We start from the raw sequence: 27,476 nt of genomic DNA on the forward strand, positions 1-27,476 counted from the left end.
TGTCTAGCATATTGGATAATAATAATGCGATCGTAATATGATCGAAATAATGTGATATGGCACAAGGGTTGTCTTTTCCTAGTTTTAAAGCCAGCATTGCATTAACGTGAGGAGAATAAAAAAGAAGACCTTTTGTTGTGAATTTGATACATTTCAAAGCACAACAGAAAACAAAACAACACACGGCCAACATTACCTCTCAAACTCCCTTGTTTTTGTGCATTCCTGTGTTCCTTTGCTGATGACAATCAGGAAGTCCTGCGTCAACACGAAGGGCACGCGCTCCCTCTTGTACCCAAACTTCTTCTTCTTATGATCGAGGAAATGGCCAAAGTCTATGTGAAAAAGCTGTGAAATGTGTGGGAAAAAAGAGAAGAAAGAATGATGCTTAAAGGAACAACATTCATCCACTAGATGTCACACTTTTATAACAGCCCTGTTTCATTAAGGCTTGCAATTTTCCCTTCACCTCTGTAAGGGGCCCAAAGAAAAGTGTATTTTGAGCTGATAGCGGCTGTCTGCCATGCATTTCTATGATAAACTTCCCTTCCCAGCGCTGCTGGCCCTCACAAGTATTACATAAAGTTTCCATTAAAAAAATATATACACACCGGTATATATATATATATATAGTGGAAATAGCCGATCTACGAGCTCATAACTTCAGTTTATAGATCATCTATTTCCATTATTAATGATTCTTTTTGTTTTTAATATGCCAGTCATTTTGGAGTATATTTAGGTTATTTGACATGTCTGCACCAGCATACAGCACCATCTTGTGTAAAACACAAGTCACAGTCCTACAGAATATGGAACGTGCCGCCATCACAAAATCCCATGCTGATCCGCTTCCTGTTTGTGTTTCTCAGTGAAGCAGGCTCTTTTCAGACGATAATCGTCATGATTATGACAGCCCTACCAAGCATCACGACATTACATCGTTCTCGGTGTCCAGCTTTTTCTTGGCTGAGCACCCAGAGCGCTTCAACCAGTGTTTTGGAAGGCTCTTCTTCGTGATCAATGGTCATATGGCTTTTTGCTGATCCTCCCGGCTGTGTCTGAAAACCTGTTAATTTGCGTCTCGACAATGAATCGTGACCACAGTCATCATAATACAATGGACATGACATCCAAAGCGCTCATGAAATGATTCCTGTGGACACGGCCCCTTAGGCAGCAATCATGTGACACATGGATTAAAGCTAAATAAAATCTCACAACCTTTAACAATTTGTATCCTATCATGCGATTTCTGAAACGGTGTGAATGAACACAAATATAATTAACACAATATGTAACATTATGATGTTTTAGTAATGTTGTTCCTGCTGTTTTACATACTGCCAACCAGGTGAAGAAACCACAGATTGAGGCTTTAACCATTGCTTTTATGAAATATCCCAGATCAATACGATTTTATGGAAAATGCTTCTAAACATATGGCTAGTTTGGCCACGTCAAATGCTGTAAAGGCCTATCTACGAGAACTTGTAGAGCGACTATTTTCTTTGTGTAGCATGCTGGCTCCTATGGAATCCAAAAGACTGAAATCAGTTGTGGTGACTGAGAACTTTAATCAATGCGTGTTATCTGCAACTTTGCCTAACAAGTATAAATCAGGCTTAATACTCATTACTCAACAATGTGAAATGTCAAAACAAAGACTGTGGATCATGTAAACATTACCTGGCCGTCATCTTTCACCATGATGTTGCTGTTGTGCCTGTCTCCTATGCCCAAGATAAAGGTGGCTACACAGTAGCCTGCGCATGACCTCGTAAACAGATCTATGGCTTGGTCGTACCTGGATAAATGTCAAAGAATACATCACCCACAACAACTGGTAGAAAGTTACCAAGCACATTTACTCAATTACTGTTTAAGTACAATGTTGAGAGAACCGTCTGGAGCCCTATGCAGCTCACAGGAGGTGTCGCAACCAGAACCTCAATTTAATAGTCTAATACAGGCTAACAATCATATTTGAATGATTTATGAGGCTTGCCTCGTAGTATTTAAACTGATTTCTCCCTGGATGAAAATAATGCTCAAGTGAACACTTTGTCGTGTGGATTTCAAACTGCAATGCGGTGTAGTTCCACTCAGTCAATTGCAAACCAACACATTTATTTGGCTGCATTTAGAATGCAATGTCGAGTCGCTGACTTATAGCTATTGCTATATATATATTGTGTGGCTCACACAGGCTGCCTTCTTGTGTAGCCCCATAGTACTGTGAGTTTTTATTTTGTACTGTACATATTAAGATATCTGCAATGCTGATCGGAATACTGCCTTTGGCAGTATATCTTTTTAATTATTCTTATTCTAGTTTCATCTTAGTTTTTGGTTCTTTTGGTTGTGGTACAGCATTTAACTTCTTGCATGAGCAGTGACAACTGGAACCTTCTTGATTCTTGCTATACTCACATCTCTCCTCTGTTCTTGTCCTTCAGCCACTGGTGCAGCGTGTGGCTGTTGAACTGCAGCGCCCCCTTCAGTCCACCCTTGCACTGGATCTGCATGATGGTGTGGGAGTTCCGCACCACCTCGATCAGACCCACACAGTCCCCGATGGACATGCAGCCGTACGGAAGCATCCTGGAGGCGTGTGTGTAAGAGAGAGAGAGAGAGAGAGAGAGAGAGAGAGAGAGAGAGTGTAACGAGAAGGACAGGAAAATAAAAGTAATTGAAAGGGGTATGGGGTGCGTTGGCAGTGTGTAACAACTTAGGAGACAACTATGCAAGTTAGAATCGCACGGGAAGTCAGGAACCTAATTAGCATGATAGTTATATGTTGGATGTCTTTCTTTTCTCTGTGTAGTCAAAGACAGAGTACTTTTTTCACAAAGATAATCTTTGGTAGTGTGTGTGTGTGTGTGTGTCTTCTTCACGGCAGACATCTTGATATGATGTGTGTGAACTGTGCAGGAGTTGGTCTGTGCTTCTGGCACACACCTATATGACAATAAAACATTCATGTCACTACTGTCAGCTGCATTTAAAGGGATAGTTCAGATTTTTTTAACTTAAGCTGTATGAAATACTTACCAATAATATAGTGGTTGCAACTGTATTAATTCATTGCCCGAGTCCCGTGGTGGGAGTTCTGCTCTGGTTTTGGTAAATATTAACCCTTAGACTACCAACCCCAATAGCAGCTTTTGAGTGACATATGGTCATATTCTTTATTCATAATTCTAATGCCAATAGAAACATCCGTGATATACACACTATAGCTCATTCTTACGGGGCAATCCTATAGTATTAGACACTCAGTCCTGAAGGTGGCGGTAACGTCACCATTATGCCGATTTTGACCCAATAGAGCGACTCTGGCGAGATCACTTCTGGTCCTAAACATCCAGTAATAGTTTGACCCTGTGTCGCATAATTTGTATTGTTGACCCATTTCTAAAATATTAGCTCAACTTTCGTTCAACTTTGACCCCTCTATCACGTGGAACTATTTTTTGGGCTTAGTGATATGGTCACAAAAAACATAGTTCCGTGTGATAGAGGTGTGCCCCCCAGAAAATGACCGGAACTACTTCATATTTCACCAAAACCAGAGCAGAACTCCCACCACGGGGCTTAAGTTACCGTATATTACCAAATAACAGCCCATGCTCAAATAGCTGCACAGCACCTAATAACGGCCCAGGTTCTGACACCATTTTGCGTAATAACCGCCTCCTTCAAATAACCGTCCATATTCAAATAACCGTCCATATAAGCGCCCATGGGCCGTTATTTGCAAACTTAATCAGCCTCAGCCCTCATTTATATTATTATATGCGTGTTCACCGTGTTGAGTTTGCAGATCTCCGCACGACACTTACATCACAACAGCGCAACACCAGTCCTCCACATCCATAAAATAAATCTATAGGCTATAGTTTCACAAGTGCCTATGCAGCCTATGCACAACCAATTGTTTTAATGCAAAGTGGTATATATTCTGTGAAATGTTTATTGTCATCCGTGTAGCTACAAGTGTTGCATGACAGCGCTTTGTGAGCTTGCAGAGCAGATCATCCATTTTCGGTGCGCGGCGTGTGCCAGCCAGGTCCTCACAAGTATAGTACTATAAAACACCACCACCATGATCAAGTCCTCATAGCGCAACAAAAAGGTTGATATTTAAATCGTGCTATTCTCGGCCAATCTTCAACCGATTCTTCTAATTCCAAATGGCCTATAATCCGTGAAGTGTAAATTTTCATTGGGTGCTTAATTCATGTTTTTTATATGCTTTTATTAAATTATAGTGAGATGCTATCGGCATATAGTGAGATGCTAGCGGCACGTGCACCGCATGGCTCTGCTTGACATTACATTTTCAATCGCCTGTAACCTAACCTGTGGGGTTTAGCCACTTGACTACACACAGTAGGCTATGTGTATAGTGTAGGCCAATAAATTATGGTTTTATTCAATTTAAATCTACCGGTACGTAGGCCTACAGTTTATAATGAAATAATTTATTTGTCCGCTGCTTCCCCTTGCTCAATCAGAACATGTAGTGGTTACACCTGTGTGTTGATACAATTTACTTACAATTAAATCAAAATGCATTGCCTGCAATGTTTATTGTTTACCATACTAAAAAAAGATGACTGCATGGAACTGTATGTAACCAAATGATGGCCAGGTGCAGGCCGGTGCAAAAAGCCGTGGACGGTGTGCAAAGAAATAGCAGATCTACAAGCTCACAATGCGTCGAGCCTCGGCACGCTGTGAGCTTGTAGGTCTTGTATAATATTGTTGCACTAAATTGGAGGAGGATGATGAGTATCGGTATAGCATTGAGATTGCTACAGTCAGGGTTCCCACAAGTTTAGTTCCCACAATTCTTTTTTTAACAATTCATATTCTACAACATTTCCAAATGTATTTTTACCCCATTTCCAGGCCTATGCATTAATGAGGATATTGTATGCTATCAATCCCCCCAAGCAAGACAACATGGAAAAAAGAACAGATGTAAAAAAGTAACTAACACTATGTTGTTAGGTTGTTATTTATGAAATGAAATATCCGAACATTTGAATTCCAAATTACCTTTTCTAGGCCTGTATTTTAAAATTAAAAATAATTAATTGAATTTCATGGCGGTAGGAACCCTGTACAGTATTACCAGTAAGATGCGCAAACGCGGGAAGCGAACGCAGCTGAGACCCTGCAGATCATGTCTGTCTGTCTGTCCCGCTGTTACTGTATGTGGACATGGCCCCCTTTGTGCCCATTATATGTTGTTTTGTACAGTATACTTGTAAACGCTTTACTGTATGTACTGTAGCTTTGTTTTTTTTTATTAGTATTACGGTAATACCAGTTCCAGACAATATTTGCACTACATGTTACTGTATGTATATACTAAAACAAATAATGGCCTTGTGCAGGCCGGTGCAAAAATAAATAACAGCCTATGGCAAATAACGGCCTAGGTCCGAATCGATTTTGCATATTAACAGCCCGGGCTACTATTTGGTAATATACGGTAAATAAATCTGAACTATCCCTTTAAGCATTTATGACATGTCAAAATGTCTCCTGTGGGGGGTGCCTGGTAGCTCAGCCAATTAATGCACAGAACATATCGTCTCAGTCGGGTGGAAATCTCATATGTCCAAAACTGTTACTTTTCAGTGTAAAACGTGTCATGATCTTATGGATCTGCTACTTTTGTGTGACGCTGTAGTATATTCTAAAGTAGGGAATTCATTTACGTAATAAAAAAAGTTAGAATATAGAGATGAGAGGTTTCTACCCGATAGAAACTACATACAAGGTTTTCACCAGACAGTGATAATATGCACCTAGTAAGCAAGAAACCAAGGGCAGGGCCTTGTTGACGTTCTACACTGATCCGACGTTAAGCATAAAAAAAAGTCTCCTGGGACAGAAAGTCTGTTGTAAACATAATCAAACTGCAATCATTGTGCTCCAACTGCCTCCTGTCCCTCCAGGTGTACGTACTCTGAGCGTGTGACCTACATAACACTCTAAAACACACACGTCTCTTCGCTGAGCCCATGGACGTCACGTAGGTTCTCAAACCTTTTCATATCAAGGACCCCCAAGTTGATATATAAATTTGGCCACGGACCCTCTCATCTGAAAATGTTTTGTGCCAGGGACACACACACTTTGAAAAGTGAAATGCCCTTATGGGGGTCACTGGTACAAACATTTTGTGCCAGTGGCACAAACACACATTTTCAGATGGGGGTTTGCTCAACTTCGCTGCCAAATATCTATCAATTTGGGGGGGTCCATGGACATGGAAAAGGTTCGAGAACTACTGACTTACATAAGCCTCTCTCTCCCTCTCCCTCTCTCTCTCTCCCCCTCCCTCCCTCCCTCCCTCCCTCTCCCTCTCCTGAGTGGAGTTATGTGGACTGCAGAGGACGATGGACTTCATGTTTAATGAATAGCAGAACTGCTTATTAATGTGCACAGGGGTTATGAGGTCCATTCACTATTCATGTCAGTGTGTGAAGAGGAGGCAGCAGCAGGTACCTGAGATCAAGCCCCTGGTTCTGCCAGATGTTCTCCATGATCCTAATGATCTGCAGCGTCAGCATGTCCTGCCTCAGATCTGGAGGAGGGGCGGAGAGACAGATGAAAGGAGAGAGGAGAGAGAGAGAGAGTGAGAGAGCCAGAGAGGGAGGGGAGAGGGAGAGAATGAGAAAAAAGAGAGGTCATGTTCAGTTAAGTCTCAGATGATAAGCAGCTCTTTGATCAGGTGTGTGATGCATTATAAACGTCCTCAGTTGGGTCATCATGTATGGATTATGGAACGGCAGAATCCCTGAGTAGCTCCAGTGAGAATGCAGTGTCGATAACAGGTTGAGGAACCGTGTGCAAAAGTGTAGATAACTTTGATGTCGGGCAGAAACTTATCTCCATATTTTAACTTTGTGGGTTTTTCCCCCCCGTAAATTGATGCCCTACGTGGTGATCATACTACAGTGTCACACAAAAGCATCAGAAGTAGCACATGTACTATCTACCATACACATTCAGGTATGGGCACTGATGACGCGGAGGAGGAAACACCACATCTACTATCTACCATACACATTCAGGTATGGGCACTGATGACACATCTACTATCTACCATACACATTCAGGTATGGGCACTGATGACGGAGGAGGAAACACGCCGCCAGCACCGAGCGGGAATCGAACCCAGGACCTTCTAGCTGTGAGGCGACAGCACTAACAACTGTGTCACCGTGCCCCTCTGTAAAGCACTTTGAGCTGCATTTCATGTCATGAAAGGTGCTATACAAATAAAGTTTTATTATTATATGAACCACTTTCACCCTGGTGTCACAAAGCAAAATGTTTCTAAAATAGTGAAAATAGCAGATTTCCACGTTCACTGGTGTGTGAGAGACCGAGCTGCTCACCATCTCCGTTTTTGAAGATGATCTCGTTGCTTTGAAAGAGTAGCTCTGACATCATGTCCGGGTTCTCCCAGTTGAGCCACAGTGGCCGCTTGGCCGACGACATCATCCTGCATTCCTCCAGGCTGGAAAACCAAACCATGCAATGTGGTGAGGGAGTTAGGGCAGAAAAAAAGGTTGTCACGCAAAACGAAAGGGAGTCGCACAAATAAATTCTTTGAAAGAAAACTGAAAAAGCCCCGACAGGATCAATGATGGGATCTGTATCGATGACTAAAATGCGCCTCCAACTAAATTTTTTATTCAAAAGATTGACTGCAACTAAATCAAAAAATTCTGTCAAAAAGCGACACTGCTTCATACATATCAAAGGACATTTTGCACATTCAGGTCTCATAAGGTTGGATCATAAATCCTTTTACAATTATTAATGTTTTTGTGCTAGAACCTGCTACATATATATAGCACACTATTTTATTTATTAGATCTCATTCGAGTCAAGTACATGAGTAAAATTGTTTCATACATTATATGTCAGCAAAACGGGGGGGGGGGGGACATTTTCGATGACGTCCCACTGTTAGTGTTACGCAACATCGACGCAACAGGCGCTCCCAGGCTGTGGAGCGATGCGATCGATTTTGATATCAATAACCTCCGTCTTTTTGATAAAACTTCGTCCTGGGCGCTAGGTGTTACTAATTGAAAGGACGGTGAACTTCATCCTGGGTGATGGGGGTGTTAATCAGGTTGCAGAGTGCATGGTTAGTACTGTTCTTCTTCCTAGTCTACAGCATCCATATGTGGGGAAAGCTTTCGCTGAAAATAGCAAATCGACAAGCTCACAAGTTGTCACACAGTCACCACAATAACAGAAAATATACTACCGGTAGTATAGAGCCCTGAGGGACTCGTATAGCCATACTGTATATGGTTTAAAAAGAAACTGCCGTTCAAAGCAGAAGGTTATAGGCATCATCTGAGCGGGCAAACACATAATGTTGTGGTTAACCAACTAACATCCAGAAAACGGTCATCTACGAGCTTATAGATCTGCTATTTTTGTGGAAGAGATCGGGTTGTTGAGGGAGAAAGAATTAAGTGGTTCAACGTATGGGGTTTACGAAGTGTGTGGCTTGTTGTACCGAAGGTTTCCCAGCTGATGGGCAGGATTCAGGGGGGAGGTGAAGCTCTGCAGTGCATCCATGTAGTCGGGTCTTTTCATCTGCTCCACCAGGAACTTCATCTGGACCTGAGAGACCACAGCACAGCACAGCTCATCAGTTTTAGCCTGGCTAATAAGCCAGACGTGAATCAGTCGTTGGCAAAACCAATTTGACTGCCGGCGGATTACGACAGTGTGATATTAGATATTAGTTAGGATTATTAGCCAGGCTACATCAGTTACTGGTCCACACATGGCACACTGGGAGGATACATATCATTGCCGTCAGGCAGAAACCTCTTATCTCCATATTCTATTCTTTTGTTTTCTACTTGATCATACTGCAGCATCCCACAAAAGCATCAAAAGTAGAAGATCGAAGTTGTAGATCTGCTACTTTTGCCGTTTTTGAATTTGAATGCTGAAAAGTAACGGTTTCTACCCGACAGACAATATGCAGTTGTTGTCGCTGAACATTGACATTGGCAGCTCTAAATAAAACTTTTATCTGACGTACTTGACATTGGCTTGAGTAGGGATTTCCGCACAGTACGAGATTGTGCATTGCTTACAATAATGTGTACAAAAACAGCTTCAAGTCGTCTGAGGGAGTTTCAAGGGCTCCCCAGCAAAATATATGTTATTACATTATTAATATAATGTTTTAACCACTTTCGCTCCATTTCATACACCAGGCAGCTATTTCAAAATAGCTCATGAAGCATTGTAGCTTGTACTGTACATGAGCCAATAAAATAAAATAAAAACATTTTATTTCAGCTGGGGGTGACATGTTTTGTGACGGGTGGTGGTGGGGTGTGTCAACCTTGTGGGCCTCGTCCTTCTTCTCCTGCTTGAGCAGGTCGGTGAGGTTGATGAGCTTCTCCATGGCCTCCACCTGTCTGCTCAGGTGCTTCAGGTACATGCCACACGCCCGGCAGTACGACTCCAGCAGCAGGCCGAAGCGCTGGCTCACCGTCTTGTTGTGCATCTCCGACCTGCATGGAACAATTTAATCAAATTAAAATCGATTGATGAGTTGGTGAATCGATTTTAATACAAATTAAATAGAAAAATAATTCACACCCGTGTGAAGCTCTTATCATTCTACATAATTATGACGTAACATATCGATTTGCTCAGACACATATGACGTAATTTCTCCATTCATTGTCAATGGTATTTAATGTTTGTGTTAGGACAATAATCTACACTATAGATGAATATAGGAGGGGCTAGTGCCCCTCAAAAATTCTGTAGAAGAAATAGCAGACCTACAAGCTCACAATGCGCTGTGCAATCACAATGTCACCGTTGTGAGCTGGTAGATCAGCCATTTTTTGCTCATTTTGTGCAACACCGTGGGGTTTAAGTGGTTAATCAGACTAATAGATTAACCACATTCAAGTCATTTCGCTCATGTATAAAAGATAAGAAAATATTGATTTGATAAATTGAAAAAGTAATCAATGGCATAATCGTTAAGAAAATAATCAAAAAGGCCTAGAGGGAGGCACGGAGGAGAGAGTGTTTACGTCCTCACAACACACGGGCGCTGTGTTAAAAAACACTGAGGTCAGCATTTTCCACAGAGCAATGACACTTCCAACGGGCTCAACCGGACCTGAAACTAGATTGTCGGATGACATTCACACGAGCCGACCTTTTCAACATGAACATAAACAACTCGTATGGCTGCTTACGCAGCTACGGAATGTGACATTGACTCACTTTAAATGCCAGAAGAAGAAGTGTCCTATCCGCTGGTTGGTCAAAGCCTTCTTCAGCAGAAAGCGTGCTAGCGGGTTATCCAGATACTGCTCGTACTTCAGGACCTGGGTACAGGCAACAAAGGATGTGCTGTAAAATGCTGTGCTCACAAGCAACACACTGAAGCCAATGAGGGACAAATCAGCATGCGTCTGTGGGACATACTTGAAATGCCATTAGCGGTAGGGCTGCACACAACACAATGTCTAGCACAATACTTGCATTTTGGAAACAAAATATTTTATTGCACCAATTAGTTCTCTCAATTCATAGTGAATAGCCAACTAATCAGCACTAAGTCAAAACGACCAATAATGTAACTACTATTCACATATACAACTAGAACTGCACTCTGCCGAGTGCATACTTGCTTGTTGCACACTAGTAGGCCATAAATGGCCTACTAGTGGCCTACTTTCGACCGCTGGAAAGTATCACATCTCAGTATCTCTGTGAAGGAACGTTTGAAATGTATAATCATTACGTGTAACTATTTGCTACCTAACTACTTTTTTACAGAAAATGTGATGAAAAAAAAGGTATATAAACTGAATTAAAATATATTATACAGTATAATTATTTTATTACTTATTGTAAATTGTCAATTGTCATCTGTATAATCTGGTCCCAGCAGATACCACATTACGTCATCTTTGAGAGCTGGGACCAGAGTACACGGTGTGTATATGTATGACTAGCTCTCAGTGATGACGTAAGAGATATGGTCATCTGTGTAGTCTGGTCCCAGCAGACCAGGCACAGATTTACAAATTACAAATCACATTACAACTACATACAGAGTATGTAGTTGTAATTTGATTAGCAGTATACTGTGGTTACTTGGTTCCAAAAAGTGAAGCCAAGTTTTTTTCAACCGTAGGTTTGTGCCTGGTTTGCTGGGACCAGTTACAACATTACGTCATCGTTGTGAACTGGGACCAGAGTACATGGTGTGTATATGACGTAATGTTGTAACTTGTAACTTGTAACTAGTCCCAGCAAACCAGGCACAGACTGTATGTAGTTGTTCTAGTTACTTGCGCAAGCAGAGCGCGCAAGTAATCGTTTCGCTTGGTCTCTTCGAAGTGAAGCCAAGTTTTCTTCAACGGTAAATCTGTGCCTGGTTTGCTGGGACTAGTTACAACATTACGTCATCCTTGAGAGAGTACATGGTGTGTATATGACGTAATGTTGTAACTTGTAACTTGTAACTTGTAACATTACGTCATATACACACCATGTACTCTCTCAAGGATGACGTAATGTTGTAACTAGTCCCAGCAAACCAGGCACAGATTTACCGTTGAAGAAAACTTGTCTTCACTTTTTGGAACCAAGTAACCACAGTATACTGCTAATCAAATTACAACTACATACTCTGTATGTAGTTGTAACTAGAACAACTACATACAGTCTGTGCCTGGTTTGCTGGGACTAGTTACAAGTTACAAGTTACAACATTACGTCATATACACACCATGTACTCTCTCAAGGATGACGTAATGTTGTAACTAGTCCCAGCAAACCAGGCACAGATTTACCGTTGAAGAAAACTTGTCTTCACTTTTTGGAACCAAGTAACCACAGTATACTGCTAATCAAATTACAACTACATACTCTGTATGTAGTTACTTGCGCAAGCAGAGCGCGCAAGTAATCATTTCGCTTGGTCTCTTCGAAGTGAAGCCAAGTTTTCTTCAACCGTAAGTCTGTGCCTGGTTTGCTGGGACTAGTTACAAGTTACAAGTTACAAGTTACAACATTACGTCATATACACACCATGTACTCTGGTCCCAGTTCTCAACGATGACGTAATGTTGTAACTGGTCCCAGCAAACCAGGCACAAACCTACGGTTGAAAAAACTTGGCTTCACCTTTTGGAACCAAGTAACCACAGTATACTGCTAATCAAATTACAACTACATACTCTGTATGTAGTTGTAACTAGAACAACTACATACAGTCTGTGCCTGGTTTGCTGGGACTAGTTACAAGTTACAACATTACGTCATATACACACCGGGTCCGCGTCAATATGCCGACGGTCCATTGGTCCGATCGACAACCTACCTCAAACCCTCACCCTAACCCTAACCTCCCCCGGGGCAGACACCTAAACCTAACCACCCACCCTCTCCCGACCCCCAGCGCACCTCGGACCAATGCTCCTTCGGAGCAATGGTCCGTCGGATCATAGGGTGCTTCCCATACACACCATGTACTCTGGTCCCAGTTCTCAACGATGACGTAATGTTGTAACTGGTCCCAGCAAACCAGGCACAGACTTACGGTTGAAAAAAACTTGGCTTCACTTTTTGGAACCAAGTAACCACAGTATACTGCTAATCAAATTACAACTACATACTCTGTATGTAGTTGTAATGTGATTTGTAATTTGTAAATCTGTGCCTGGTCTGCTGGGACCAGACTACACAGATGACCATATCTCTTACGTCATCACTGAGAGCTAGTCATACATATATATACACACCGTGTACTCTGGTCCCAGCTCTCAACGATGACGTAATGTGGTATCTGGTGGGACCAGATTACACAGATGACCATTTCTCTTACGTCATCACTGAGATACAAATCCAACTACAGATTTCGGAAGTATTTTAGATCATGTATATTTCAACAAATTTGAAAGTATTATTACAGAAATTGAAGTTAGAGACATATATTACTCTGATCATGATTTAGTATTAATATCACTATAGTACAAAATGAAATACATTTAAAACAATTGACAATTTACAATAAGTAATAAAATAATTACACTGTATAATATATTTTAGTTTATATACCAGTTTATATACCTTTTTTTTCATCACATATCAATGATTCATTTTTCTGTAAAAAAGTAGTTAGGTAGCAAATAGTTACACGTAATGATTATACATTTCAAACGTTCCTTCACAGAGATACTGAGATGTGATAGTTTCCAGCGGTCGAAAGTACTTGCGCGCTCTGCTTGCGCACTAGTAGGCCATTTATGGCCTACTAGTGTGCAACAAGCAAGTATGCACTCGGCAGAGTGCAGTTCTAGTTACAACTACATACAGAGTATGTAGTTGTAATTTGATTAGCAGTATACTGTGGTTACTTGGTTCCAAAAAGTGAAGACAAGTTTTCTTCAACGGTAAATCTGTGCCTGGTTTGCTGGGACTAGTTACAACATTACGTCATCCTTGAGAGAGTACATGGTGTGTATATGACGTAATGTTGTAACTTGTAACTTGTAACTTGTAACATTACATCATATACACACCATGTACTCTCTCAAGGATGACGTAATGTTGTAACTAGTCCCAGCAAACCAGGCACAGATTTACCGTTGAAGAAAACTTGGCTTCACTTCGAAGAGACCAAGCGAAACTATTACTTGCGCGCTCTGCTTGCGCAAGTAAAAATATGCCAAGTTGTGCATCCCTTATTAAATGGACAAGCTTTGTATCATTAATATTTAATCTCAGCTGTTTTTAAGCTCTCCGTTGTGTGGCTTACTTGCTTTAACCCATTTAAATCCTTCTAAATCCCAATATAAATTCTGAAAAATGTTAATACATTTTGCTATATACATCTAAAATAGCACAGATGCTTTCCCGGATTGAAATGCACAGTATAACAACGTAGTAACACTATAGGCTTTCAAGGGTCAAATGGGTTAATGAAGGCCATGTTGTAACGGTGCAACCTGTCCCACACCTGAACCAGCTGAATGAGGAACTGTGAGAGTCTGTCGTCCGTTAGGTATTTCTCAAGGCACTTCACAGCAAACTCTCTGATCATGGGGTCGGGGAAGTTACAATCCAGCAGCTCCATGGCGAGCTCTGGCTTAATGGCAGGCCAGTCCTTCAGAAGGCAGTACATCTGGACATAAAACAAAACACACCTGGTTAGAATGAACAGAAATTACAGAATGACTAGGATTGTATATTAACCCTATATACAATACGGTATGTAACCGCAAACAGCAAACATAGCAGCTCTAAAAGCGCACAACCGTCGGGACTCTACTTTAGAATCTATTAGAAAGTGTTTACTAATAAATGTGTTATCGGAGTGGTATCAAGGTAATGTAAAGTAATGTCTAACACAGGGAGGTGTCTTCAGTGTTTGTCAGGCCCAGGAACCCTTAGCTGAGAGAGAGATGAAGCAGGACCCCCACTACATATTGGATTCATGATAAATGTGTGTTTTCAGACATTTAACTGCTTAAACCATCAATACTGGCTCTGTACTTGGTCTGCTTCCCTCTACACCAAAAATAGCACATCTGCTATTTCCGACTAATGTTCCCCTCAGAATAGGGATGTGAGGGTTCAAGTGGTTAATATAATCTCACACAAAGAGTTGGCAGCCCCCCTGCAATACCTCTGAGGACCACCTAGGGGTCCCCGGCCCCCTGTTGAAGACCCCTGGTCTAACATGAACTCAACGGAGCAGTGCCATACAACAATGTAACTGTGTCAGTAGCAGAAACGTGAGACGCCCCACCTGTGCAACCTCATCTCTGGAGTTCCATTTCACCGCCAGGAGGATCTTGGGAAGAATCTCTGGTATATTGACACAGTAGTGTCTGAAATAAGACATGAAGAGATTGAATAGTTGAAAATACAAACATCCACATGAAAGCATGTCTGCACAATTTCACTTTGTATATTATTTGGATGAGCAATTGTAAGTTAAAACAGTTTGGTCAGCCTATAACAGAGGAGCTTAAAAGTGTTACAACACTGATATTCAATACTCTGTGTGTCCCATGAATGATGGCAATTCACCAATAATTTTCATCAGATCATTTTAACAAATTGTTTTCCAATACATTGTTCAAAGACGCAATGAAAATCTGAATAGTTTCCATATTTATAATGACCTTTTAATGCATGTATTTAAATTGGCATAGAGGAGGAATCGATGTAGTGCTCAACTTTCAACAAGCAGACAGCCATACTGTACCTGTGTCTCCATAGGAAGTCTTTCTCCTGCTCTGTGATTTCAGACAGAGGGTCTCTGTTACAAATCAGACGGAGCTGTTCATTGTCACTGTCCGTCAGAGGGTTGTCACGTGCCAATCTGTTACTCTGGAAAAATAACACCACAACAAATGAATCATCTTTGCCAATATTATAATTAGATCATAGTTTCATGTGGGTTGCTATTGAGACACAATGTTGTTTAGGTGCTAGGTTTGATGTTTACCTGGTGTCCTAGTTTCTTTGCACTGTTTACTTAAAATATACCATCGGTGGAATAAGGAGACATGAAATATACTCTAAGACGCTCTGGATAAAAGTGTCTGCTAAAATGCCAAAATTTTAATGAATTATCTTTAAAGGTATGCTCACACACATGCATATGTGTGCGTACGCAGACCACACACACACCTTGTTATGATGAAAACGCACACACCCAAAACACACACCACACACACGTTTGCTAGGCCTTACCAAACCGGTGTGGCTGTAATTGAAGCCCAGTTCCCTGGAGATGTTCCAGTTTGCGTGATCTTCGATGGTCGCCATGTCAGGGAACTTGACAGGACAGCTGAAGAAGTCGAACTCTAGCTCCAGACAGGGCGTTTCCTGGATGTTTGAAAGGAAATTTAAGAAAATAACTTATTGACCCCAAGACGGAAATTCAGTCTCCAGAGGCAGTACAGCAGTTACAGTTACAGGGCAAGAAAAACACTGTAGGTACAGGCTAACAGAGGAACACCATCAATAATGAAAAATAGTATACAACAGTAGACACCCTCAACAAAACATGCATTATGCAGGACAAACTAAATACCGGTAACCAAACCGAGGTCCTTGAAATGAAAGTTTGAGAACCCCAAAATAATGGCACATTAAGTACATGGCACAGAGGTACTGTATCAGTGAATCATTTATAAGTGACTCTCAGAAATGTGAAACTTTGTGGCTTCCCACTGTGGTCCATGTTATGGCTTTTTTTCCCACTACAAAGGGTAACCAAGAACCTTCCACAACCAGAAACGTTCCAGGTATATCACATCAGTGGATCAGGAGGAAGAGAGTGGCCGGAAGGTTTCCGGTTACGGTAGATCCCGGGCTCCCACTGTGTTACTCGAAGTGTCCATGAGCAAGACACTGAACCCCTAATTGCTCCTGAAGAGCAGGTTGGTGTCTTGCATGATTTCCTCTGCCGTCTTGTGTGTGAATGTAATGCACATGATTGTAAAGCGCTTTGCATAAAAGGTGCTATATAAACGAACCATTTTATATAAAACTAATAAGTAGTAATAGTAGTAGTAAGTAGGTCAGACAGGCTTATTGTCGGCATCAGCCAGAGCACGGGAGTACATCCCTGTTTCGCAGTGCGCTAGACCCGTGGGAGATGGATTGCTGTGGTTGAGCGCAACACCTATCATCAGCTCCCAGTATACTTACCGCACGACTTGCCACACCCAAGCCGTGCTACTCATTCGCTGAGTTGGCGATGCCCGCGAAACCTGTGACCTTGTGGTCAAGAGGTGAGTGCTCTAACGACTGAGCTAAACGAATAACAGATGACGCGTTGTGTGCTCTTAGATCTGAAGCTCATCTGCGACCCAGCCACACCGTATGGAAACCCCCAGAACCTAAGAATTATGTTTTATTACACCGTTCGCTTAGTTTATGTAGTGCTAAAGAGCCATTAGACCACTTTTTTGTGCCAAGGACCCCCAAATTGATATATATTTAGCCGCTCAGCCCTATCTGAGAAGGCTTTGTGCCAGGGACCACCGCAGAAGAGAAGATTTTAAAGCACTTTTTCAAAAAGAAAAAAAAGAAATAGCAGACCCCGGACCTCACTTTGAGAACCACTGCATTAGAGACAGACTGGAAAACTTGTTCTCCGAGGTTGTTCATAACTGTTTTAGCTACTGTATGTTTTTTAATTTTGCTAATCGATTTTAATGTCAACCTCTGTGCATGCGTGCGTGCTTACATCCACAATCTATTGCCAACTTTTCTGGTTAAGCCGTTTGTAGGGCTGTCACGATCTTGAAATTGCATTACATAATAATTATATTTGTTTGTCTTTGGGCTTCTTAAACAAACATTATAAAACAAATAACTTCAATAGAAGTGACTGCCAATGACGATAAGAAGGTTATCAGGTATGTTTGTTTTAATGTGGTCATCTGCTCTACAATCTCACAACAAATAGCATAGCTTGTAGGTCTGCTATTTCCACCCATTTTGACAATGTTTGAAATTGTATGAACATTTCTCAACAGCTGAATTGACACTCATGAATGGAAAACAACAACCAGGGGGTCTGAGAACACCTCTGACCTTGTTGGGGTTGGAGCCTGTGACGCCGATGGGGTTGAGCAGGTCTTCCAGGCCATGGGGGACGGGCCACAGGTTCAGAGCCATCTTCCCCGACACCAGCGTGTGTGTGTAGTCAAACAGGTTGATGTTGCCCCAGGCCAGCGGACAGTGCTCCTGGAAGGGACACACACCAATGACACGTATGGATTCAAAATGATGAAAAAAAGCACATAGGGCTGTCAAATTGAAATGAACAATTTAATTGTGTGGCTTTTAGGCTTTGTAAACAAAAGAGTTGCATGGGGAAGATATGACAAAAAACTGAAATGCAAAGAAATTACTGACAATGCCCGATACCAATTGTCAAAATAAATAATGCTTGTACTTTACAAGAGAGACTCTCCTCACATCTGCTGGTTCATTAGCCTACTCTTTATAGCGATGCTGCATTTCTGTAGAATCGGGTTGTATACAGTTTGATGTTAGTGCAAATACTGTCTAGCGTCTTTATCTCAAAATCTCACTCTGCACATAAATGTGCAGTCTGTTAACACACAAAACTGAGTCCTGCTATAGAACTTAATTTGGGGGAAGTGAAATTGCTGTATTCATGTTATATTATGCTTGTCTGCAGTTTTCTAGGACAACAAAAATCAACAATGTGTTTCTTTTACCATAGAAACACATTCACCACACTCAGTAGGCAAAGTAGGTGGACAAAACATACCAGTACTTTCTATTGAATAGTCAGAATGATAGAGAGCAAGGAAGATATATATAGAGAGGGTGCTCTGAACAGAGCTGCAAGGACGTTCAATCGTGTTCATTGACCTATACAGTACTTTAGATTGTGTGAATAGTGAAGCAAGGGAGGTTGCTTCCCAGCCCCTGGGACAAAAGAAAACACTTTACTTATTTATTTTTTACAAGCCCCAGGCCGGCAATAGGGCAAACCTTGGTGTCCAGTTTACCCCTGATAGAGCTACTTGTCTGGTCTCACCTCTTTTGCTCCTTTCCTGCCCTTCACAGAGCAGATGGAGAGGCAGAGGCGGGCTGCACAGGGGATGTCTGGAATGTACATGTCGTAGTTCAGCCACTCGTTCCACCTGCCAACACAAAAACACAATATCACACCTGAGAGACGGTCACGACGATGGCGGAGGCTTAAAGACAGAGTTGTTCTACAGATACCATTATCGAAAAAGCGCCCAATAGTGCAAAATGCTGGCATCGGTATCAGCCAGTCTATGCCATTCCAGTACCATGCAATTAATCGCTTGATATTTATTTTTAAAATAGTAATTTTTGTAATTCTTAACTTGTTGTAATGCTACCGTTTCATCCTCTTAACTAACTTGGAGCTGCAATCCAACTATTATTAATTGAATATGTATTTATTCCTAGAACAGAATGGTCCTCAAACATTTTCTTTTCATAACCATAACGCTGAGAATGTACAAATGTTACCTAATGGACCAGGGTGCATTTTGTTTCACCTGTGAGGGTTCAATTTGAAACCCACTCAAAGAACACTGAGGGACGCACTTTGAGAACCACTGTCCTCGATTATTTTTTTAATTACACATTGGTATCGGATAAGTACTCGATATCGACAAATAACCAGTAATAATCGGTATAGAAAAATAATTGTATCGGTGAACCTCTACTTGAAGACATAAATGAGGCTGGGCTCAACAGCAACATACCTGGGGTTGGAGCAAGGCACGCGCTGAGTGTTAACGTTGTCACACAGCTGCTCCCCACCGTGGTAAATCCCTGTCCTGACGTAGATCTGAAAGCCAACCACAAGGACAAGGACATTCAGTTTGATGGAATCCAATTCTGATACTCCACACAAAACACTTTATATTCTAATGTTTTGTTTTTTGAGAACACATTTCATAATACTAAGAAGAGGAAAATTGGTTTATGAGTGACATCTGTATGAACCATCTGTTTTGCTAAGTTAAACCAGAAGACAAGACATTGATTCCCTCTGTGCGGAATTCCATGAACCAGAAGGAAACAAAAGATTCATTGTAGAAATTCAACCGTATTGACGGTTTCTGATAATTACGTTCAGCGCAACGTTCAGTACAATTGATAGCAGAAACCAAGTCAGTAATCAGTATTACTAGGTTTCACTTCTAAAATCCCAGTCCCATATGCAGTGGTTCTCAAACTTTCAAGGACCCCCGAATTGATGTACATTTTAACGTGGACCCCCATATGAAAATGTCCCAGGGACCCCGAGAATACTTTTTTTAAGATTATTCAAAATTCTGTATATATTTTTCCAAAGTTCTAAAAAATAGCAGATGTACAAGCTCGCAGAGTGGCATGAAGTGGCGTGCTGTGAGCTTATACATCTGTTATAATAAAAATCACACACGTGTGAACTGAGTGGTGCAATTCCACCCTCCCCCCCCCTCTCTCTCTCTCTCTCTCTCTCTCTCTGTCATTAGAGACACAGCACTACCCCTCTCTCTGTTTCTGGCGCCCCCCACTGGTATAAATAAGTAACATACTCGTGCTCATAGACACAGGTACACGGACATTGCTGGTTGTAGGAGTGGTTGCACCACTCAAAAATGAATAGCCAACATATAAATGGATAAAGCGCTTAAAACGATTGTGATGCTATATTAACTACCGGTACTATTTTCTTTCTTCATTCCCCCCCCCCCCCCAAACTACTATTGCTGGGGGGATTTAAACTGTCATTGTGTGTCCAGAACCAGTGACAAACTGGATGTGCACAACACACTGTTTTGAACTATTTGTAAGCCGTACCTTGTCGATGTCTCTGATGTTGACGTTGACGTAGGTGGCACACAGTATCCGGATCCGGAGCGTTCCGTTGATAGTCCACAGTGACTTGGTAGCCGACTCGCCGTTCATGTAGGGCGTGGCGGTGGAGATGCGGCGGGCGTAAGACGGCATGGTGAAGGTGTCCATGGGCAGCTGGGAGTACAGGCTGTCTTTTGCCATGAGCATCAGGTTAGGCATCCGGCCCAGCATGATGCAACTACGCACGTACTGTTGGAGGGGGGTGGGGGTGGACAACAAATACGATGAACGACACTAGGACTATCTTTCAAGCAAGCAACGAATGCCAAGCACACCTCAGATGCCCAAGTACTTTGTTTTTGATGGGCCACCGCCCACCGTAACAGAGTGGGCAGAGAGGCCATCTTGTAAACAGAAGATCTTCCTGGTCCTTTATCAAAGTGACCCTGAGGTAGTCCCCTAAGGTGGACCTGAAACTGAATTTTCCCTGCAGGGTCAATAAAAGGTCTAGCTTGGGGGCACCAATTGCCTACTGTGGTAAACTTAAACTAAACTAAATTACTGCCAGAGTAAATAAAGAGAGTGAATCTCTCTCTCTCTCTCTCTCTCTCTCTCTCTCTGATTCCATTTCCAAGTTTATTGTGAAATTGGCTGTTGGGAGTATCACAGTTGCAAGTACCATCATCTTTGGCACTGAGGTGAAGCAGAACTATAACTGCATTTTTGTATTAATGCTGTGAGTATATCGTATATATGAGCCGTATGTCACAGGCTTGCATCAGCGCATTTTCACCGGGATGTCGAATTAAAATTCAATCTCGTGTCATAAATGTCAGGCTGCTTTCTGCAATTAGGTTGAGTGGATGACGTTAAGGCTGAGATCTCTCTGGAGAATAGGATTATATTACCTTGTACTGACTCAGGGGGTACTTCTCCAGTAGATACTCGTCACAGCCACACACTTTGAGGATGTACTTTCCCTGGTACTCCTGCACGCACATCTTGAGCTGCTCATGGGACAGCAGCATGCTGCGCGTCTTCTTCCTGATGGCCTCAGCGATCACCTGCTCCGGCACGCAGTCGTGGTTGATCTTCAGGGTGTATTTCTGTTTGTCGTTGCTAGGCGACACGATCACCCAGATCACCACGATGATTTGTCCTGCAGAGAGACAAATATATGCATGTACTGTACGTCAAATATATTGTCTCTGTCGGGTGGAAACCTCATATGTAAATCCAAAACAGTTACTTTTCAAGATTCGTGAACATCTAAAGTAGCAGATCTACAAGCTCCACTTCGTGCCACGTTTCGAGCTTGTAGAACTGCTACTTTTGATACTTGTGTGATGCTGTAGCATGATCAAGTAGGGCGTTAATTTACAAAAACAAAAACACAAAAAGTTGGAATTTGGATAAGAGGTTTCTGCCCGACAGCAACGATATGTAAGAAAAGACTAAGAAGGGAGAGGAATGAAGAGAGGAAGAGGCAGAAGGGGAGGGAGAGAGGAGGAGGTTGTGTGTAATGTCAGACCAGAGTGCTGGATACTGAAACTCGATCGATATTGTCAAACTCAATAACCCCAGCAATGGCAGGCAAGCTGCTAACCCGGTCGGTGCCAAATTTTGCACGCACACTCCCTGGATGCCAATGATGAACCTCTGCCCCAAATTTTCCACAACGGCCTGTTATAGCGCCACCAAGAAAAACACCTTTTTTTATATTACTCCTCCAGATTCTGTCCAAAAATCCCGCAAAACGTTCTATCTAACTATCTCTATAGTCATGTGTTCAAGACGGATCTTTCCGATATATCGTATTCCATCCTAATTGGCCAACATTGGCTTTCAAAGTTTGCAGGATTGGCCCATTTTGAACAATAAGCCTCAAATCATGAATTCAGCGTGCAATTTACGTGAAATCTTTCACAGACTTTCCTAGTAGGCTGAGGAATATATCCCACCCTTTTCACATTGGCCTGTTATAGCGACACCAACAGGTGGCCACAACCTGACCTGCCCTGGTGGAGACCTGTGCCGCGAGGGGCATTTTATCTAGTTTGTATCTTATTTCTGCAGAAGTACACATGTACACAAATAAATCCTGTTGGGTAACAAGACGACAGCCTGTATGCAGTCTTCCCCACACAAGTAGCAATAGCTGGGGAAAGATCATGTGAATCATGAGAATTTCCCCTTCGGGACATCCCCAGTACCGTTGAAAACCAAGGCCTGTCAGTGCCCCAACTCAATGTCAAGGGCCTCACCACCAGAAAAACCACGAAATAATCTAATGTCTAAGTAATCTAATGTTTCGTTTTCATTTAACTTTAATTTGCATTCCATGTATTGTTGTTTGTCCTGCACCTCAGCACTTGGATGTGACAGTGTGCACTATCCTTCCTATATCATTTCTATTTAACCGCTGTGTAAGCCCTATATCATTACCGTCAGTCAGAAAACCTCTTATCTCCATATTTTAACTTTTAAATTCATAGTGCGTCACTTCTTCTAGTGCTTGTAGCAATTTCTTTTATATAGTGAAAATGTGTGGAAATCAGTTTTTTTTAAAGCGAACATTTGTACTCAATCTTACATTTTGACTGACATTTGACATAAAACGGTTAAATACCTTTAACCGTTTTATGAAGAAAAAGAACGTATTCAGTGATTTCACTTAATTCAAAAATCACATATTTTTTTGTTTTGTTATGATAATCCTCCCTACTATAGTGTGCTGACCATATAAGGAGTTCCTCCCTGTCAACATTTAACCCCTGGGGGTAAAACTTTGGCTAGGTGGCACAGCCTTCATCCAATCAGGATAGAGAGGGGCCTTCCGCTAATCATGATCGAGCGGGGGCGGGTCTTGGTGTATGTGCTGTTGGCCTGTCGCGTGTCACCCCACTGTAGTGCATGATTGTGCACATCTTGTTACCGGGGCAGACAGGGGGGTTTTCCAAATCACCCAAATCACTGAATGATCCATTAAGATTTAGATAACATTTTTAGAATCTTACCCTTGTCCAGCTTGTTGAAGATGTGCTTGGGCAGCTCCACTCCAGACTCCACGTTGGGGGGGTACACATACAAGGCTCTGCTGTGGGGTCCGTTTGCGTCTCGGAGGTCCACAGCATCTTTACAAACGTTCAGGATGTTCCTCCTGAAGTCCTGCACCTCAGAGTCTTTCACCAGATCAAACTCGCATATGGGCATCCCGATGGCAAACCCTGTGGGATGACAGGAGAGAGCAGAATTAATGTCAAGTCAATAACAACATTAGGCCAAGCAAAATAAATGATTGGTCTCCGGTTGGCTGTCATTTTTGGGCTGAGTCTGTAGGGAATTTATTTTATTATATATTTTTTATTTTATTATATATTGTTTTTTTCCCTACGGCAATGATGGATAGGCTTCTTTTTCAATAACTTCAATATTTTCCCGAGTATAGCTAGCTAGTGCTACAGGTTAAAAGACAAAAAACACATTAACGTTAGCTAGCTAGCTCACACACACACTACACAGTAGAGCTCTTCATGGATCCAAAAAACATTGTTCCGAAATAAAAAATAAATCTGTTACATTCCGAGAGACCCGACCCAGCCAGGCAGACATACATGTGGACAGACGGAGAGAGAGAGGTTCCCTACAGACTGCGGCTGCAGTAGAGTGTGAGAGAAAAAGTCTCGTCTCTTGGAATATTAAGGCGCGACACTCAATGCACTTAAAACAGCTCCTACTTTTCCCTCTTCTTTATCCACGTGTGTGTTTTAATTCAAATCAGCGCAAGACAAACCAGTACACAGTAACGTCAACTAACTGTCAATCCACCAGTCGTGCTCTCCGGGACAGAGAAGCTGACTTAAGCTACTCGTAGTAGCTTAAGTCGAGTACGTCGTTAAACAACTTGAAAAACTTTGGCTTTGGGCAGGTGTAGGCTACGTTTTGTTGGGCTGCATATATATCCATATAAAGACCTTTTTGGTCTGAGTGACTCGGTCGGATTTTGACTTTTCGGTCGGCAACCAGAGTCCAATAATTTATTTTGCTTGGCCTTCGAACGAAAATACATCGCTTGGATGCACCTGGGACGTATCCTCAGTGATGTATCCCAAGGTCATCGGGGTTTCGGGTCTCGCGAACATAATATCCCTCACTCGGGTGACCCAACCGGGGTGATCAAGTACCAACTTACGTCCCAGTATCTAGTCTACTATCTACCTTCAATCAGACCCACTAGGGAAAGACCAGGGCCACACAATCCGTTGGAACCACTCCGGAACTACTCTGCCGGGACTAGGAGGCACAATTCTGGCATGTGGAGGGACTAGGCTCTGTGTGTTGACTCCTGTCCAGGCCCCTCCTACTTCTCACCAGGTTCACTCCTGCTCTTACCAGGAGTACCGCCAGAACCTGTGCGTTGCACCAGACTCCCAGCACCAGACACTTCATTCAGGAGTGGTGGTTTCTTGAGCCGCAATGGTTCTGCAGGCTCCACCTGGGCAACGGTGGTACTGCAGGCTTGTGGCTCGAATGGCCCTCCTAAAGGCCTCATCGAAGGCTTTTGGGCTTCCTCCTCACGGAGGATGGAGATTGGGGCACCAACCCAATAATAATATAAAAATAATATTAATAAAAAGCATGCACTTTCATTACCATTTGGATCTGAAAGGCAGCATGTCATATCATAATAATGGACTAAAATCCCCAACACAATATCGCTGCCATCTGGTAGAAACCTCCTATCTCAATATTCTAACTTTGTGTATTTTCGTAAAATAACACCCTACTTGATCATACTAGTACAGCGTCACACAAAAATATCCATTTCAGCTTGTAGATCTGCTACTTTTGAATTTAAATCCTGATGTTTTGGACATAAGGGGCTGTATTTTGTGTGTCTTAAGTACCAGGTCTTATTCCCTAACTTGAGTAAACTAAAGACCTGGAGGCGTGGTCAATGCTCTTTGGCCACTCAGAATAGCCAAATGGCATTGATCATATGATCGTCATACCAATCTCTCTGTTGAGGATTTTCTCTTCCCTGTTGCCCACTGGCTCGATGACTTTGAGGAAGGCCTGGAAGAGCCGGAGGTCACACAGCCTCCGGGTCTCGTCGTAGAACTCCTCCCGTTCCGCCTCCTGGGTGACGCTGACGAAGATGTAGGAGGTTTCCTCCTGGAGCAGGTGGTGCAGCGGGTACTTCCGCGCCTCCTTGAACAGCTCGTGTTTGACTGTGATCAGCGTGGCTTCCCGGAGGCACTCCAGCGTCAGGATCATGCCGTTCGGCAGCAGACAGTCCACCTGGATGCTGGGGGGCATCAAGTGCATCCCCCATAGCTCCCCCGAGGACGGCCTGGGAGGCATGGTGGTGGTGCCGCTAGTCTGTTGTCTTCAGCACAACGCCTGGTAATTAGCTTGAGTAATGTCTATCCACTGAGAGAGAGAGAGAGAGAGAGAGAGAGAGAGAGAGAGAGAGAGAGAGAGAGAGAGAGAGAGAGAGAGAGATTATTATTACATCAGAGCCAGTGACCCGATTATAATCGTGCAAGATGTTTATGCTAAAACATGATTAGAGTGGAGGCAGATTTGCACGATGACAGCAGAAAAAGAATGTACATGCAAAGTAACCAAATATCATCATCAGGATGGGTCATACCTTGGTTACTTTATAGAGAGAAATGGAAGGATACCCCTGGGCGTGAGTGTGTTGTAATGTAAATTACATTAGCTTGGTTGCATTAACATTAGACACCCCCCACCCCACTTACAACATAATGTTAGCCAAAAAAAAATGTGTATGACGTATAAAGTGGCAGGTGTGACACTGGTGACAACAACAAACACATGATATGCCCATTTTTAAATGTCATTGCTAACTTTGCTAATGATCCAACTGCCCATAAAGGAGGGGACGTCCCCACGTCCATTCTAAAGTTAGCTAACGCTAACAACTGTCATAAAGGATAAATAATAAAAACTAAATATAAACACTATCCGATTTGGTAAAGTACGGCGCTAAACTGTATTCCAGCGTGTGTCCAAAGTACGCAGCATATGCGTCAGTTCGTGTAAACTATCAATACAGATGTGGCATGAAACGGATACGAAACAATGTAAACAAACCAGCTAACAGTGGTTAGCATCAGCGGCTAACACTACATGCTATCATGTTGCATTCCTGTTCCCTCTCCTTGATAAAATATGGGACATGCTAGATATGTTCCCCCAAGTTCAACTGTGCAACAAACACAAGCTACATTTTAGCACTACATTTTAGCAGTAAAATGCACAAAACTATATTTATATATATAATATCTCGCAAACCATGTTGTGGATATATGAAGCTGACTCAGTCTCGACACATAATTTCACAAGCAGAAAAAAAAACACTAAACCACCCAAATGTAACGCCAGCCAGCTAGCCAAGCTAGCAGAGAGCAGCTAGCCGGGTTAGCCGCCAATACTATGCAGACAGCTGGAGCGTTTAGCATTAGCATTAGCTAGAGAAGGAGGAGGAGGTACCCGTCCCGTCCTAGACCTCTGGACCGCCGGGCGTCGCTGGGCTCGCGTCCATCCACACGGCTGAGGGGGACCACCGCACCGGGGAGGGCAGGGGACACCCCACGACAAAGGGCCCCTGTCTTCGGTCCCTGATCCCTCTAACGGTAGCTGTTGATGATACTGTCAGTGTATCGCTGAGGAAGACGCTTGTAAAGGAGCTCCATCGTGTTGTTGTCCATCATCATCGTGCCATTCCATTCCCCACATAAACACAAGCGGTGTCAATGCTAGCGAAGTGCTTAGCTTCCACACAGCGTCGGCTAGCGTAGCAGCAGCAGCATCAGGCTCATCATAACCTAACGGACCGCCCACCACCTACTGGTGGAGAAAGTACTCTTTTTACTTAAAGTAAAAGTAGCAATACCGTAACCATACCACAGTGTAGAAAATACTATATTACATAAAATAAAGAGTCCACCGGTGTTGGACAAAAGTAGCTACACAACTCCAGTACTTCAAAGTATAAGTAGGCCTACTCTTGG

General features: G+C 42.5%; 1 protein-coding gene across 1 annotated transcript in view; it reads right to left on the reverse strand.

The window, feature by feature from the left end:
• LOC308325890 (phosphatidylinositol 4,5-bisphosphate 3-kinase catalytic subunit alpha isoform) overlaps positions 1-27,214 on the reverse strand; it is a 34,748-nt gene extending 7,534 nt beyond the window's left edge. The window contains exons 1-20 of the mRNA XM_080778642.1: positions 26,956-27,214; positions 25,446-25,866; positions 23,451-23,660; positions 21,342-21,592; positions 20,437-20,682; positions 19,350-19,435; positions 18,644-18,749; positions 17,665-17,817; positions 15,811-15,945; positions 15,320-15,444; positions 14,858-14,939; positions 14,066-14,230; positions 10,318-10,421; positions 9,413-9,584; positions 8,567-8,673; positions 7,425-7,546; positions 6,529-6,607; positions 2,434-2,604; positions 1,690-1,807; positions 197-348 (exon numbers count right to left, since the gene is read on the reverse strand). Of these exons, the coding sequence (XP_080634768.1) occupies positions 197-348; positions 1,690-1,807; positions 2,434-2,604; positions 6,529-6,607; positions 7,425-7,546; positions 8,567-8,673; positions 9,413-9,584; positions 10,318-10,421; positions 14,066-14,230; positions 14,858-14,939; positions 15,320-15,444; positions 15,811-15,945; positions 17,665-17,817; positions 18,644-18,749; positions 19,350-19,435; positions 20,437-20,682; positions 21,342-21,592; positions 23,451-23,660; positions 25,446-25,797 (2,936 nt within the window). The 5' untranslated portion in view covers positions 25,798-25,866; positions 26,956-27,214. The remainder of the gene's footprint in view (positions 1-196; positions 349-1,689; positions 1,808-2,433; positions 2,605-6,528; positions 6,608-7,424; positions 7,547-8,566; positions 8,674-9,412; positions 9,585-10,317; positions 10,422-14,065; positions 14,231-14,857; positions 14,940-15,319; positions 15,445-15,810; positions 15,946-17,664; positions 17,818-18,643; positions 18,750-19,349; positions 19,436-20,436; positions 20,683-21,341; positions 21,593-23,450; positions 23,661-25,445; positions 25,867-26,955) is intronic.
• Between the last annotated feature and the right edge of the window lie 262 nt (positions 27,215-27,476).

This window comes from Protomyctophum bolini (assembly GCF_963924005.1).
Source record: "Protomyctophum bolini genome assembly, chromosome: 12".
NCBI lineage: Eukaryota > Metazoa > Chordata > Actinopteri > Myctophiformes > Myctophidae > Protomyctophum > Protomyctophum bolini.